Consider the following 16,713-nt stretch of genomic DNA (forward strand, 5'->3'; position numbering starts at 1 on the left):
AGCAAGCCAGAAGAATACACAATCAGTTAAGTGGTATATTAAGTAGATTGGGTAGTTTCCACAGACAAACCAACACTATTCACACAATAATGCTTTTTACCAGTTTTCCATTGTATGGAAAAGACTTTGGCCATATGCTGAATCATTAAAAATCTATACAGAGAATAGTCATTTAAAAATACATATATACAAAATAATCATGAAACCAGCTACTTTTAGCTGATATAATTTTGTTTCTTTACTTTCAAAGAATGACCTCTATTCTAAACTAGGATTAACAAATTTAAATTTAGGATTAAGTAAGAGCCTGGCTATATCCCTAGAATTGACGAGCTGAGTTCAGTAAAGAATCTCATGCATATTCTTCAAGCTTCAGGAATCCAATCTCTTGGAACGATCAAAGTCTGAAAGAAACTAAACAATCTCTTTCATTGGTTCCAGCTAATAGTTGTGGTTGCGCTGGGCACAGCCACCTAACAATTTTTAAGGTCAACATTCAAAATAATTCAACAGAATGATTGAACTACATTAGTCAATGTAGCAGTCTTCCACGTAGCTAACGTTAAACTAATCAGTCATGAGGTAGAGCTGAATAACGAAGACTGTACCAATGCTAATTAAGCATTTAGACAAATGATTTAATCATTTAGACTTTGATATTTCTTACACAGCTTTTACTGACACAAACACAAATAGAAGGAAATTCTAAAAGTTGTTTCTACTGGTTGATGATGAATTTGTATATGGACCAGACATGGTAGTCTTACTTACGTTGTGACTGGGACACCCCTATCCTTGATCGTGTGCGCCCTCTCTCAGGAGATACCAGACCTGATATGGAGCTGCTAGCATTACTGGATGTCTTGTGACGGGCTGGAAATAAAACTCACTAGTCTACACCAGGAGCCATATACACACAGGTAGCAAATTCATGGCAAAAATGGAAAGAGATTATAGAAGAGGACTAAAACAGGGAAGTAGTGGTGGTGACCAGTCAGAGAGAAGACCAGAAGACTAGCTGAGCAGGATTCCAAGGCACATGCTACATATTTGGTCGACAAGCAAGATTTGAGAATAAGGAAGGTCAATAACAATATCAATGTTTAATGCTCAAACAGGTATTAGATACTGCACATTAGTAAGATTGAAACACAGAAGACCTCGGTAAACAAAACTTGAGCCAGTACCATACGTACATATATACATATACATATATATATATATATATATACATATATATATATATATATATTATATATATATATATGCAGGGAAGCAATAACTCTATAAGATTCAAAATAGTCTATTAATCATTTAGCATTTCAATAACCCTAAAGTTGACAGTATACTTAATAGATAATATATTACTATTGGAAGTACTAGCAAAGGTACTAATCATTAGTTAACAGGGTTGAAGTAGAAAAGCAATAAACTGCCCCCCTCCCCCACCCCAATAATTAAAATTTTTTTCTTTTACCAATATTCTTTTTTTATATTTGAAGGCAAAATGTTCACCAAAGATAAAGAACAAGAGAAAATAAATGCCAGTATCCCATCTTGAACTAGGACAAGTTAATTACCAATAGTAAAAAAGAAAATTATTATTATAATGAGCTATCTATAAAAAATAAAAGAGGTTTAATCATGTAGAAACATGCTTTGTAAGAAACCAACTTAAAATAATCAAAATGTCAAAAGAGCAAAAGAAAATTTCCCAAGACTAATTCTCTCTATATATTATAAAAACTGAATATTTGATCTTTAAATAACCTTAATTTCTATGAAAAATAGCAAGAGTTTAAAACAAATTAAGTAAATTAACCATTTAGAGCTGTCCTTCAATTAGTTAAACAGGACAAGTAATAAACAACATAGACACTGAAATATCACCTTTTTACCCAGTTTATAACTAACTTGAAAATGAATGTATCCAAGAACACAGTGTGTAAATGAAATAATTGAAAAGAGAAACTTCATAGAAAATTTGTGAAGTTGCAACCATTCTTAAACTTCAACATGATTTGGCAATTATTCAAAAGAAAGTTTCCAGTTAATCCATTCATGCTCAATCTCAGCCTTGGTTTTATAATGTATTTGTCATTATTTTAAGCACCAACAACCTTTCCATCCATCAGTTCATCCATCCACCATTCCAGGGAGGGTCCTAGGGGTAGAGTCGTCAGGCACCTCCTCCCTCCATAAGGTCCTATCAGAAGCAACTATCGTTAGAAATTCAAGGTTGGATTCCCAAGAGTGACCAACTGAGACTCTGCATATTCTTATCACCCCCCCCCCCATTCTTGGATTACCCTTAGGTTTCCTACTGGTTGGCTTCGTGTGAAGAATCTGCCTGGTAATTTGTTCCTGCAACATTCTAATTACCTGACTGCAGAGCTTGGGAGCTGAGACCCCTCAATGTGGAAAAGTAGCAGCTCAACCTGGGGAGACTCCCTGATCTCCAAGCTATGCACCCTGTTGAATAATGTTATTCCAGAGGTCCTTCAAAGGAACTCCATTTCGGCTGCTTGTATTCGCGATTCTACTCTTTTGGTCATTACACAACATTCAAGACCATAGGTGAGGACAGGCAGGAAAACCAAACTGGAAATAACAAGTTTGGCTCTTTTTTTCCTCCCTTTAACGAGCCTCTCCTCTTCTGAATATCAAATGTTGAAGCCGACACAGTACCGAGTAAATATTCATGATTTCTGCTATCTTAGCAGATTGGTTTATGAAAATAGCTCAAAACTTATTTTATAGACGATCAACAAAAAAAGAAACAAAGGAAATATAATTAAAAAGAAAAATCATCCATGCAGGATCAAAATAATTTGGATAGTGGGAAGCTGACTACATCATGCTTTAGAAAATCTAGTTTGTTGCCTCATCTTTCTAAGTTTAAACTGTACTGGGATTGATAAAATATATAAAAATCACGATTGTTGCAACATCCCCTCCACCACCACCACCACCACCACCACCACTACCACCACCACCACCACTACCAACTATGGTTTCCTCTTTAGAAACCAATATTCAAATAAATTCCACAAGGTTGATCAAAATAGGAACCTCAAAATTATTCAGATTATCTCTTTTAAAACTCTTGAACTAGCTAATCTAACCGGGAGGAGCAATTTGTAATGAATAATTGAAGAGTGAAATGTTTTTTTAAAAAAAGACAGATTATCGTAAAATTATGAGAAGATAGAGATGGAATCCTCAAAAAGAAAGGAAGTATGTAGCAATAGAAAAAAAAAACAGTTTATTAAAAAAAAAATCAAGATCAGATATAAATACAGTTATAAAGATTCAACTGAAAACTGCAACAAAATATAAAATCTACAGAATAATAACTAAATTGTGCAATTATTTAACCATAATTTAATAAACATATATTTGAGCAAAGAAATGCATTAAAAATTTACAGAATTTATTCTAGAATAGCATTTAAAGAATAAAAATACAAATAAGTTTAAGATTATTACATAAGATGAAATATTAAATTCAGATTTTGTTTTCCTATTGGTGACTTTCAGAGATTTTCTATTCAAAACCAATAAGATTAAAGAGATATTACATGAATAGGATAAAGATATATGGCTGAATTGATAGTTAGGGTTTTAGGGTAATTTAAAATAAAAAGGAACAAATTGTAATTTATTACAATATTTAATTTTTAAATTTCCTTTTTCCTTTTTCTTTTCTTTTTCCAAATAATTACTTTTGCCTCCATTTATCAAAAAGGGTGAAAGTTAAAATTGATGGCAAAGAGCTTTATAATAAAATGTTAATACAATAATGGATATTTTAGTTATTTTCAGTCATACTAATATTAAATAATATTTCACTTATTGCCTCTTGTTACTGATTGCACAGAGTTGGGGATAGTGTCAAGTAAAAAATCATGTTTTAAATTTCAATTCTGTAATAAAGGGATTCTCCCATATTAAGGAAGCATTGCATTCTTGAAAACTTTGCTGTAAAATGGAATTCTGTACTGCAAAAATTAATTTCCCACTAACATCTATGTTCACTAACATGAAAGTCAATGAGAAAAGAGGTTTTGTGTTGCAAAATTCCATATTACAGCAAGGTTTTCAAGAGTGTAGTGCTTTTGTAATATAGGAACGCCAGTTCTTAGTTTCAGTTGAATACAAGAATTAAGAAACAATTTTGGAGATGAAAGCTTTCACTTATTATAAATATACATAATATTTTCCTTACGCAGTGAACGTGTATTGTCTGGAGTAAGTCTAAGTGCTGTGGCCCTTGAAAATGAAGGATAAATACGTGCGGAGCCAGTCAGATCTACATCACTACTAGAGCGCACTATCCCACCCGTGCTGTTAGCTCTAGTACCATCTGTAACAGGATAAAAATAAAAAAAAAAGCAAAACAAAACAAAAACAACATCCAAGCTATACAACGGGTATAAAAAATAAAAATGGCACAAAACAAGTAAAGGGTTACGACTGAACTGAATGCAACAGGAAGCGAGGAATAGAAACACAAGTGGCAAGAAATATCACCAAAAACCTCAGCTTACCTTCAGTATCATCACCTTCGCCACCAACTTCTGGCAGAAGGAGCACAAATGGCAAATTATTGAAAAAATATATAAAGCAAGTCATGCAGGGAAAAAAAAACATTACAAAATAATAAAAAAAAAAAACAAACTATTTGCAATATAAAAATTCAGACATGGAAATTTTGCCAATTGGGAGATTAAATCAAAATCCAAACATTTATAAATAAATAATATTAGTTTCATTTCAGGAGTGTCTCTTTTGTGCTGTTCTGGAATAATACTGGCAATATATTTGAAAGAAAATAATTGCAAGAAGTGGAAAATATGCAGAGCCACATGTGTGTGTGTGTGTGTTGTGTGTGTGTGTGTGTGTGTGTGTGTGTGTGTTTTAAAAATGCAAATCGATTTCAACAGCATAAATATCAGTTAATTCTGTAGGGTTCTAAAAGAAGGTTCCAGATATGAAGAAGGAGAGAAAAAAAACTAATGATGGAGGATTTTTATTTATTTATTTATGCCCTCCACCCCTTTTTGAGAAATATAGACACAAGCAAACTTCCTAATCACAGAATTTGAATAATGTATTTATTGTTAATAAGTAAATAAAATTAAAAAGTTCATTACTCAAACCTAAACAATGTTATTATATGAAATAATCAAAACCATCAAATATTGAAATTTAAAATTCTTAAAGAAAAGTCTTTTTGAACATTTTCATCCCCAAAGTGTGAATAATAACTGGCCAATAGAAATGCAATTAAATCTTTCTTTTAATTTTTTTTATCATTATTAAATTGTTTTTAGTAAATATTGACCCCCTCTCTCTCTTTCGGAGAGGCACTGAGCAGCTATACGCACACATACACACACGGCAGTAACTTCCACCTACCGAATTCAATCACAAAGCTCCGGTCGGCTCGGGGCTATAGTGGAAGACACCTACCCAAAGTGCCACGCAGTGGGACTGAACCCGAAACCATGTAGCTAGGAAGCAAGCTCCCTAACCACACAGCCATGCCCGTTGTGCATTGCATTAATAGTACAAATGATTCTAAACTAATTGCATAACTGGATAATACATAATTTTTCAAACCAGAGTGACTGAAAATGAAGGTTAACCCCAATCAGGTTGAGAAATCGTTTTATTAAAATGGTAGGCAAAGAAATGGCCAGAAAGTAAATAGGTGAATGAAATAATACTGAGCTGTTCAAATCTGCCTCTTATTTAAAAGACTTCAGGTGCACAGGCACAAACACACAGTCTTTGCACTTTGACAATTGTTTCGTTTCAAATATGCAGTAGTTTTCCTAAGAGCACACACACAAAGAGATCAGCAAAATCAAATATCTAGAACAACTGTTGATAGTTATATGCCTCAGTAGTCAGGAAATGCTATTTTACACTGACTATTCAATAAAAGTGAGACAATAGTATGACATATACTTCAATAAAAAAGACATTTTTGCATCTATTATAAGAGACGTTTTTAAAGTCCACAAGCTAAAACCATTGACAGAATATAAAAAGCTATCGAAAAAGCAGTAGCTTTTCTTCTTTTTTATAAAGGATCTGTTTACAAAGTGTAAACAAAAAGATAATTTAGGTAAGTTCTAAAAGGTCAGACTACCTAAATGTGTTTTTAGTATTGATAACTGCAATTAATAATAATCATTAAAACACTGAATTATCACTTGATCATAAAGATTAATACATCTCGCTTGTAATTAAACTTTTTAGCTGAACTGTTAAAGATGCAAGTGAATTTTAAAAAATAAAATAAAATTTGTTTTCTAAATATTTACAGGAAGAGATCATCATCATTTCATATCCCACCCCACCCCACCCCCATTTGCATGAACTGGATAGATCTTTTGCAATGCCACTTATTACAGCCAATTGCCACTTCCCTGGTGAATCTAAGCATTCAAAAACCAATTATCACCAATATTTTTCGGAACTACCTTAGTAGTCTTCTTCTTTCTCCTTACACTCCTTTCACTAAGTGCTTCTTTACTCAGCCGTCAACCATGACCGGCATCAAATGTCCATACAACACTACAGTAAAGTTGATTCCTCTTGTACGTCATCATTCATCCGAGCCAACATTCCATACACATTCATCAGAGCACGCTGACCTCATTTTCCCAAGTTTCTGCATACCCGCTGCATTCAATGCTACCATGCAATATCACATATTCTGCACAAGAATCATATAATCTGCCTCTTACTCACAGAGAAAATCCAGTTCTTGCCACTAGAAGTAATATTTTGCTGGCCATTTCTTACCTCATTCTGAAACCCCCACCTCCACATTCATAACAGACATAATCAACTACTTCCAGGTATTTGAAAGAATAAATTCCATGGATACTGTCTTCTTGCTAACTACTCTTGTGCATTTGCTACTTACAATGCCCCTTCTTCTCTATCAGCCTGTCTGCATCTCTTGTGCACCCACAGTTGGGCATTCAATATAGAATTCCTACCTATACCTTTTCTGTATATTAGGAATGGCCACTAACTAAAACTGAAAAGTTGAGATTCATAAACTAACACAAATAACAAAAAGAATATTTTCAAATAAATATAATAATTGGTACTAATAAAGGCTTCAAATATTGGCAAAATTTGAATGACTGAAGAAAATATTTTAAACAATAAACAGCAAATAACAATAAAGAAATAAAAAATTAAAAACAAAAAAGCAAAATACAACAGAACTAACAATCTTAACAAAATGAGTTTGAAAGAACCTCCACACCATGTGATAAACCCTTAATATTTTACTCAACAATTTATGCAATTTAAAGCTGGTAGAATCAGAGTATAGGAAATAAAGTACCGGTAAAATACTAGGGGTGGTGGTATTGACCAACCCCTCCCCTCAAAATTTCTGGTCTTGAGCCTAGTCTTCAGTTTTGATTTTTCTTTCGTTTAAAAATTGAAAGACGAATTTTAGTTTAGGAATAAAACATCTGAGATTCTAATAACACTGTATAGGATTGGGCTGATTCAATGATTAAGCAATTAACAAGCACATAATTATCAGAAACACTAGGAAACAGATACAAGTCTTTTGTTACGCCCCAACCTAGACTGAAAAGGAGTTGTGATATGGAATGACTCAATCCAAAAGATAATACTCCATTTGAGGCTATGGAACACCCTGCCATTCAGTAACAGACTGACTGGAATATCGAATGCCAGCAAACACATTCAGAAACATTCCATAGCCTCTTGTGTCCATCGTGTTCTGGTACAAGTTGGGTGATGGACAGTCAGTGCTGTAGATTTCCAGCCCAGTAGTTCTCAATGAGTTCAATATTCTTAAGAGTGGAGATTTAAAGTGGCATTAAGAGGTGATACTACACATGTGTATATTGGTGCAGATAACATCATCATCATCAAATACTCAATTTTCCATGCTGGCATGGGTTGGACAGTTTGACAGGAGCTGGCAAAGTCAGGGGCCACCCCAGACACCATTGTCTGTTTTGGCATGGTTTCCATAGCTGGATGCCCTTCCTGATGCCAACCACTTTACAGAATGTATGGGTGCTTTTTATGAGGCACCAGCACCGACAGGGTCACCAAGTACTTTGCAAAACAAAGACCCCACCTCAGCAGGAAGAAGGGGGTAATAGAGAGGGGTGGTGGCTTTGGGCCAGTTGATGAGAGATGAGAGGTACAGGGGGGACAGTAAGTCTCTTACCCTAACTTTAGTAATGTGTTTATGAATGTAATACAATAAAAAAAAAAAAAAATTCAAAAAGAAAAGCAAAAATATTCAACAACAGGCTATATAACTAAAAGAACAGTGGGTATTATTTGACAACATAAAGAAAAAAATATTTTTAAATAAAATGTTTATAACTACAATATTACAACTTAACATCTACAACATAAATCAAGCTAAATCAACACTATAGTCGTCAAAGACACAGCTTTCATATCATATATATATATATAGATATATATGTATGAGAGAGAGAGAGAGAGAAAGAAAGAGAACAAATATGAGCACCTAATGTAAATATATTTATGAATAAACCATAAAAATTAGTGAGGTTATAACTATGTTATTGTAGAGACTATTTTGTTAGTAAAGGGGTATCGGAAATAAAAATTTGTTAGTTCTAAAGTGAAGTGTTTTGAACAATAATTCTAAGATATTTCTTAGTAAAGTGAATAAAATAATGGAAGAAATCTAAACTTTAAATGGAATTAGTCCAATGAGAGGTTAATGATATGAAGTCGCCAGTAAATGGTTAAAGAGCATTTCAAAATAAAATACATGAGTAGACTTTCTGCTGGAACTAATTATATGACTGCAATTAAAACAAAAAAAAAGGATTGGTGCGAGAACAATAAGTTCTTATTCCATATCTTTTGATAGGGTTGGTGTGGGAGAGTGTTCAAATGCTCTGAACTAATTACTGGCAACTTCAAAATTAGGAGTAAATTAATGTAAAGTAGAGAAATTAATAATAATAATAAATGTCTGTATGTGTGTACATGGTTAAATCAATAAAAACAGGTGAACTAGAATTAAAATAACATCCTGATATTTTTATTGCTAAAATAGCCCAGTATGTATTCATAATAATGTATAAAGCTTTATTTTGATGTATCCTTTACAGATTTAATGGGAAGCTGTAGAATACTAAAGCATTGTCAAGCTGGTACTTAAGCAAAATACCGAGAAAGAAATCTTGGAAAAATTCTAATGGAGATGAATGATGCCCCATCACAGAGAACTGTGAAATATTAGGCTGAAAGAATTTAAGAGAGGGACAAAGTCAGTAACCAAGGAAGAAAAGTCTTGTGACCACAACAAATTCAGGAAGCTTTCAGAGATTTTTTTAGTAAAAATTGTAGAAGAATGACATTTTGGTGTTAATTTAGTTCCAAAGTGACTTAGTATTGGCACAGTCAACAACATTATCAAAAGTCATAGTATAGGAAATTTATGCTCAAGGTTTGTGCTGCCCTTTTTAAATAGTAAACTGACAATACAACAATTCAATTGTTGTACTATTTACAAACCAAGAAACATTCTTTAACCCTTTAGCATTTAAACTAGCCATATTTGGCCAAAATATTTCACCTATTTTATTTTCAAACCAACCAGATTCTACCTCTCACACTTATCCCACAAGGTCATTTTAAAAGTAAACAATCACACTAAAATCCTAAAGCTGAGATAATACAGGATTAATTCAAAACAATGTGACTGGATAAGCATTACATTTCACAGAGTAATCTGAATGCTGAAATGGTTAAAATGAAATATCATAACACAAGAGCAATTTCATTGTTATCTTTTTACATCCCAAAATTAAGGAGCATCTAGCAAGTGGAAGCAGTCCAGAAGAGAAACCAGTCACTGAAGATCAATGATGCTTTCAGTATTTGGAAATTGCCAGGATGTAATCTTGTTAGATTTCCTTAACAAAACTGTTTCATGTGAACTAGTGCAGTGAGACAGTTGAAGTTATCAAGGGAGGAAGGATAAAAAAAAAAGGGCAAATGCTCAGAAACATACCATTCCAGTATCTTCACTTCAACTCTTCTATACACACTGCAACAGTCTCTTAACGGCAACTAGCTTTGTTGCACTCTCACATCAACTGTATAGCCCAGATCTTGGTCTAAGTGATTTTAGAATGGTCCATCTCTTTAAGAGGCATTTAGTAAGATATAATTTTGAAAAGCAAGATAAGCTCTTCTGCAGTAATGAAGATTTCTTTGAAAAGGCATTTTCTGATCTGGTGATATGTGAGTGAAACATCATGATAATTTTGGTGATTATATAAAGAAATGACACCAATAGGTGTAGATATAAAGCTGTATTAAGTTAAGGAGGCACATAGCTCAGTGGTTAGGGTGTTGGACTCTGGATTATAAGATTGTGGCTTCAATTCCTGGACCAGGTGATGCGTTCTTGAGCAAAACACTTTATTTCACGCAACTGGTAAAAATGAGTAATCCAGTGACAGATCAGTATCCTGTCCAGAGAGGAATATATATATATATATATATATATATATACACACATACACACCAAGAGAAACCAAGAAACCAGCCCTATGATCCTTTAAAAAAAATTTTTTTAATTTTTGAAGAAAAGGAGTGATGTGGGCCAACCAACCAAGCAGTTCTAGGTTCAATCCCACTGCAGAGCACCTTGGATATGGATTTTCTACTGTAGTTTTAAGTTGAACAATACTATGAGAATGGAATTTGGAAGACAAAAACTATGAGAGGGTTTGGCATGTGTGTGTGTGGGGGGGGGGATATATATTTTAAGTTCTGTCTCTTTAAGCCACCAAATTCAAAATGAGTACAAGGATAAATGCCTTCTGACACTAGTAAACGAATGTACATATTGGATTTAATATTGTTTCCAGTTTGTTTCCAATACAAATTCTTTGATAAGGTGGTGAGCTGACAGAATCTTTAGCACGCTGGGCGAAATGCTTAGTGGTATTTCGTCTGCCACTACGTCCTGAGTTCAAACTCTGCCAAGGTCGACTTTGCCTTTCATTCTTTTAGGGTTGATTAAATAAGTACCAGTTATACACTGGAGTCAAAGTAATTGACTTAACCCTTTGTTTGTCCCCTCTATGTTTAGTCCCCTGTGGGCAATAAAGAAATAAATATAAATTTGATTTATTAATCCTTCACATTTAGTACTTATTGAACTAACCATGTGCACGTGTGTGTGTGTGTGTGTGTGTGTGTGTGTGTGTGTGTACACACACACACATTGAGGATGTATGTTGCTGGCATTGGATATTGAAGGAACTACAGCTGAATAATGAACCCTCAGACATGTAAATTTGGAAATACTGACAATGTATTAATTTTCCTGGTGGTAGTTTTATTAGAATATGAGAGATAGAGAATGTGTACTTATGTAGAAATGAAGCAGCAGAAAGCAAGAGAATTGCCATTGGTGTCAAAGGCACCTTAAGATACTTACAAACACCACTGCTACCAATATTTCTATGGTGTGTTGCTGGATGATGGGCATGAAAAAAGAAACTAAAGGTTACTAATGGGAGATAGAAGGGCTTAACATCCTTTGTATGGATTAAGTGACATTCATGTTGCTATTTTCAGCCATAAATTTTTCAATCTAGAGCAGAAAACTAACAAACAAACAAACAAACATCCTGAAATATCCATCGGTAGAGTATGAAAACCACTGATTAAAACTGAATGGTCACAGCTTGATGTTTAAAACCAAATCGTTTTGATCTCAGAGAAAGTCACCTGGTTTTTTTCTTTTGAGTATTATTTTAGAGCAGGGAAAACATTTTACTGAAAATCTTAAAAAAAAAAGTTTCTTAAGATTAAAACAAACTACAACAACCAAACAAACTTCATAAAAATATTCACAAAGAAATGGGTAAAACAAATCATACCTTGCCGTGGGCTTGGAGCAACTTTGCTAGTGACAGACCGGCGGGTGCCACCACGCCTAAAATGGTAACACAAATAAATATATTCAGTAAACTTCTGAAGACTTTTTTTTCAAACTTTTACAATGTCTACTGAATTGTTTTAGATCATTATCAGATTTACTTCATATGGATAGATTTTGTATGGATAATCCCAGTTTCCAAACATTAAAATATTGGAAAATTACCATTGTCAAATCTCACCACGTGAGATATTCAGCAACAGTACTTTGTAGTAAAGATTATTTGCCAACATAACACGGCAGTCCTGGTTTAGGACGAATGTTGTTGTAATTTAGCCCCAGGAGACATCATCTCCAGCTGGCTATACAACATGATCTGTGTTCGAAAATATAAGGACACAGATCGTGTTGTATAGCCAGCCGGAGACAATATTTCCTGGAGCTAAATTACAGCAACATTAGTCCTAAACCAGGATTGCCATGTTATTTTGGCAAACAATCTTTACTACATTAAACTTCCATGCCTGATGCCACATGGCTTGGGATGGGAGACGGGGTTATATTTCATATAAAGAGATATGAAGCTCGATCTAATGTAAATGACCAGATAAAACTAATAAGACTGGGAAATTCAGTTAAGAAAAGCATATCTTACAACACACCATTATCAACAACACATTTCAATAATTATATAACTAATGATAGTTTGTTTTATGCTGTCATAAACAATGTGCCTTAATTGCGAAATATAGATTGCGTTTATCATCCAGGCACCAGCTTAAATAGCAATAATTCAAGTTTTGTGGTATTTGGTAGTTAATATATGTCTTAGATAAGCCAACTCCATCCTTTAGCTTTCTACACTTCAACAACTAAAACACTAAAATTTCAGAAGATTTCTTTGTTTAAAATTTCTTAATTGCCATGCTTTCATGTGTTTTGATGATGTCTGTAGCTAATGACAACTTACAATGCCAAAAATTTGCTTTATTGTAGAATTGCTTTAGTGCCTCTTCAATGTATAATTCCAACACCAATATTAAATAGCATAATACTAGCATTATTAGGGAGATGTTTCTTACACAAAACACTTCAACAACGTTTTCAGTTTTCTTTTCTTTTCTCTATTTTAAACATATTATGCTTATTACCTTGTCTTTAAAACATTTAAGAACCATCTTTGACCTTTGCCAGCATCTGAAACTTGCCATCATCATCATCGCTTAACGTCCGCTTTCCATGCTAGCATGGGCTGGACGATTTTGATTGAGGGCTGGCGAACCAGAAGGCTGCACCAGGCTCCAATCTTGATTTGGCAGAGTTTCTACAGCTGGATGCCCTTCCTAACGCCAACCACTCCGAGAGTGTAGTGGGTGCATTTTACATGCCACCGGCACGGGGCCAGTCAGGCGGTACTGGCAACGACCTCGCTCGAATCCTTTTACACATGCCCCCAGCACAGGTGCCAGTAAGGCGGCTTTGGTAACGATCACGCTCAAATGGTGCCCTTTTCATCATCATCATCATCGTCGTTTAACGTCCGTTCTCCATGCTAGCATGGGTTGGACGGTTCGACCGGGGTTCTGGGAAGCCAGAAGGCTGCACCAGGCTCCAGTCTAATTTGGCAATGTTTCTACAGCTGGATGCCCTTCCTAACGCCAACCACTCCGTGAGTGTAGTGGGTGCTTTTTACGTGCCACCTGCACAGGTGCCAGGCGGGGCTGGCAACGGCCACATTGGTGTATTTTATGTGCCACCGGCACGGAAGCCAGTCGAGGCGGTGCTGGCATCGGCCACGAGTCGGATAGTGCTTTTTACGTACCACCAGACCAGGGATCCTGGCTGGTTCAATTCGATTTCGATTTCGCTTGCCCCAACATGTCTTCACAAGCAAGGGGGGTTGGCAAGGGTGCCTGTCGTACGGTCGCATTGGAGTATTTTACGTGCCACGGCCACGAGTCGGATAGTGCTTTTTACGTACCACCAGACCAGGGATCCTGGCTGGTTCAATTCGATTTCGATTTCGCTTGCCCCAACATGTCTTCACAAGCAAAGGGGGTTGGCATGGGTGCCTGTCGTACGGTCGCATTGGAGTATTTTACGTGCCACGGCCCCGAGTCGGATAGTGCTTTTTACGTACCACCAGGCCAGGGATCCTGGCTGGTTCAATTCGGTTTCGATTTCGATTTCGATTTCGCTTGCCCCAACATGTCTTCGCAAGCATGGGGGGTTGGGATGGGTGTCTGTCGTCGGATGAGGTTCTATATCGACTTCGCTTGCCTCAACCGGTCTTTGTGTCCAAGGGAGGAAAGGCATTCATAAGTGGGCTGGGCTCACTTGTCCTGCCTGGTCTTCTCACGTACAGAATATTTCCAAAGGTCTCGGTCTCTGGTCATTTCCTCAGTGAGGCCTAAAGTTCGATCAATATTCAATGGCATTATACACACTACTTGATTATTCCTTTCATGGATTCCATGTGCTTTTTCATTCTTAGTCAATCATAAAACAACCAAGGATTAATCTTGGAGAAGTTTAATATTGGTGGGAGGGTCCTTTTATCCACAAAAACTGGAAGTTTTTCATCAAAACTTTTTGTTTTTTATATATATCCTTTCTATTTTTGTAAGATTCACAAGATTCACCCCAATACATACAATAATAATTCATAAAATACTTCCTCTGTGCAAAAGAGCCCTTGTAAATGTTTAATCAAATGTATAACAGTTAAATTATAGAAACAAAATATATATGAACTAGAAGGGAAAAATTAAAAATTATAAACATTTTGAGAATAAAAATAATAGAAACATCTTGAAACCACTTGAAAAAAAATAATGTGCGTAACTTACGTGAGTGAATCAAAACCTATTCGATCTTGGCTAGCAGACCGTGACCTTGATGCAGGTAACTTCAGAGAGTCAGCACTATTTAAAGAATTATTACTGGAAGAATTACTTAACTCCCCTTGGAGGACTTTTTGTTTACTAACGTCTAATGAATTCAGCAGTGCGTCAGCTTGATCTCGGAAATGTGTAGCGAAATGCCAATAAGCTCTGTTGGAGAAAAATTACAGCACGTGTAATTTGGATGGGAAAATAATAAGGTATTAAAAGTTTACAGAAGAATGATGTCTGTAAAGAATGTAATATTAGAAGATTAGACAAATTTAAAGTGGTTAATAGGTGGGACATTTTTCATAAAATTGGGATTGGCTGAAGTGAGGTCAAAAGGGTCAAAATATTGGAAAAACAAATTCTTCAAAATAGAAAAACTACAATGAAAATGCATGAATGATTATTGGTAATAGAATATTATTTCATAATACTCGATTACGATGGAAATCTTGAACATCTTAAACTCTGATCACGAAATATCTCCAACTACTAAAATGCAATCATATTCTGATAAACTGGTGCAAAAGGAAAATGCTTGCTGACAGACAATCACAAGATATCTAAAGGTTGTGCTTTTACTTATAAACCCTTTAGTGGGTTTATATATTCAGCTGATATGGAAACTTCTTAATAGAAAAATCAAATTACAATTGGGTTTTAGTAACTTTTGACACACAATTCAAGAGACTCCCCATCACCCTATGAATTTTTTTTAATTCTGAAAATAAATTTGACAATTTTCTCTCAGGGAGTTAATATTAATTTTAGCTTTGTGTCTGCTGCACCAACTTTGGAAAACATTTTAGTAGCAAATTTATAGAATATTAAATACCAGATCTGAAACCAACAACATTTTAATTAAGTTTGAAACCGTGTAAATACAGTTTGCTTTGCAGTTGGATTGATTTCTTCATAATTTTGGTTTTTCGAAGCAATAAAACTTACTTTCTGGAATGTGCCCTAGTTTCTGAATCTGGATCACTGATTCCTCTTTTTATAGCATCTTGCAAAATTGCAATGTGTTTCTCTAGAATATGGGTTGGCCAACTGAGGAGTATTTGTTTCAAACATTCACACACCAACCTGCAAGTTAAAAATATATAAAACAATTAAATATAAAACAGCGTGTGTTGTTGTATACAAAAGCTAATCAGGGACATACTTTCAGAAATTTTATATAATTTATCACTTACCTCCGAATTATGGAATTTTTTGATGAAAAGTTGCCAGTTATTATAGGAATAAATTTAGAAGAATGAGTGAACTGAAAAAGAACATTTTTAGAAAAACCTTATTCAAATAGTCACAATGCAATCATATCACATGAAATGTATTTAAACAGTTAAATGACTAAAAAGCTGCTTGTAAACAAAATTGTTCATTCCTAATGCCAACCACTTTACAGAGTATACTGGAGGATTGGCACCAGCGCCAGTGCTTTTCATATGGCACCAGCACTAGTGCATTTTATGTGACACAAACACCAGTGCTTATTACTTGAGAAAGAATTATCAAAATTCCTCAAAAATACTGAACCAGCATTATGTAATAACAGTCAAGGAAGCTGTTAATTGTCCAAAGAAAAAACAATTTTTGCTTCATTATATTCACCTGGTTATAAGAGGGAAAATAATTTAAAAATTGCATAATTAGCTGGTGTTATGCTAATGAGCACATAACAGTGAATCTCATTCAACAATCCAATCTTTTTAACACAACCAAGACAACTGCTACACACATCAAGGAAACAGCCTTGCAATTCTATTCTCATTATAAACAGACAAAACTATAAGCACAAAAGTTGCTACAAATGTTAAACCATACAATCTCTGGTTATCTCTTGTGGTGGGTGATCTCA

At 34.8% G+C, this 16,713-nt stretch overlaps 1 protein-coding gene across 19 annotated transcripts in view; it reads right to left on the reverse strand.

Moving 5' to 3' along the window:
- LOC115220933 (CLIP-associating protein 1-B) overlaps window positions 1-16,713 on the reverse strand; it is a 202,631-nt gene that overhangs the window by 48,096 nt on the left and 137,822 nt on the right. For 12 of the 19 annotated variants that reach the window (XM_036510245.1, XM_036510244.1, XM_036510243.1 and 9 more), the window contains 7 exons: window positions 16,049-16,119; window positions 15,801-15,938; window positions 14,811-15,014; window positions 11,963-12,018; window positions 11,518-11,553; window positions 4,228-4,365; window positions 772-873 (listed from right to left, as the gene is read on the reverse strand). In XM_036510245.1, the coding sequence (XP_036366138.1) occupies window positions 772-873; window positions 4,228-4,365; window positions 11,518-11,553; window positions 11,963-12,018; window positions 14,811-15,014; window positions 15,801-15,938; window positions 16,049-16,119 (745 nt within the window). Of the gene's footprint in view, window positions 1-771; window positions 874-4,227; window positions 4,366-4,549; window positions 4,580-11,517; window positions 11,554-11,962; window positions 12,019-14,810; window positions 15,015-15,800; window positions 15,939-16,048; window positions 16,120-16,713 lie in introns of all 19 variants that reach the window. The other 7 variants (XM_036510240.1, XM_036510247.1, XM_036510246.1 and 4 more) reach the window with 7 other exon arrangements.

Source organism: Octopus sinensis, linkage group LG17, assembly GCF_006345805.1.
Source record: "Octopus sinensis linkage group LG17, ASM634580v1, whole genome shotgun sequence".
Lineage (NCBI taxonomy): Eukaryota > Metazoa > Mollusca > Cephalopoda > Octopoda > Octopodidae > Octopus > Octopus sinensis.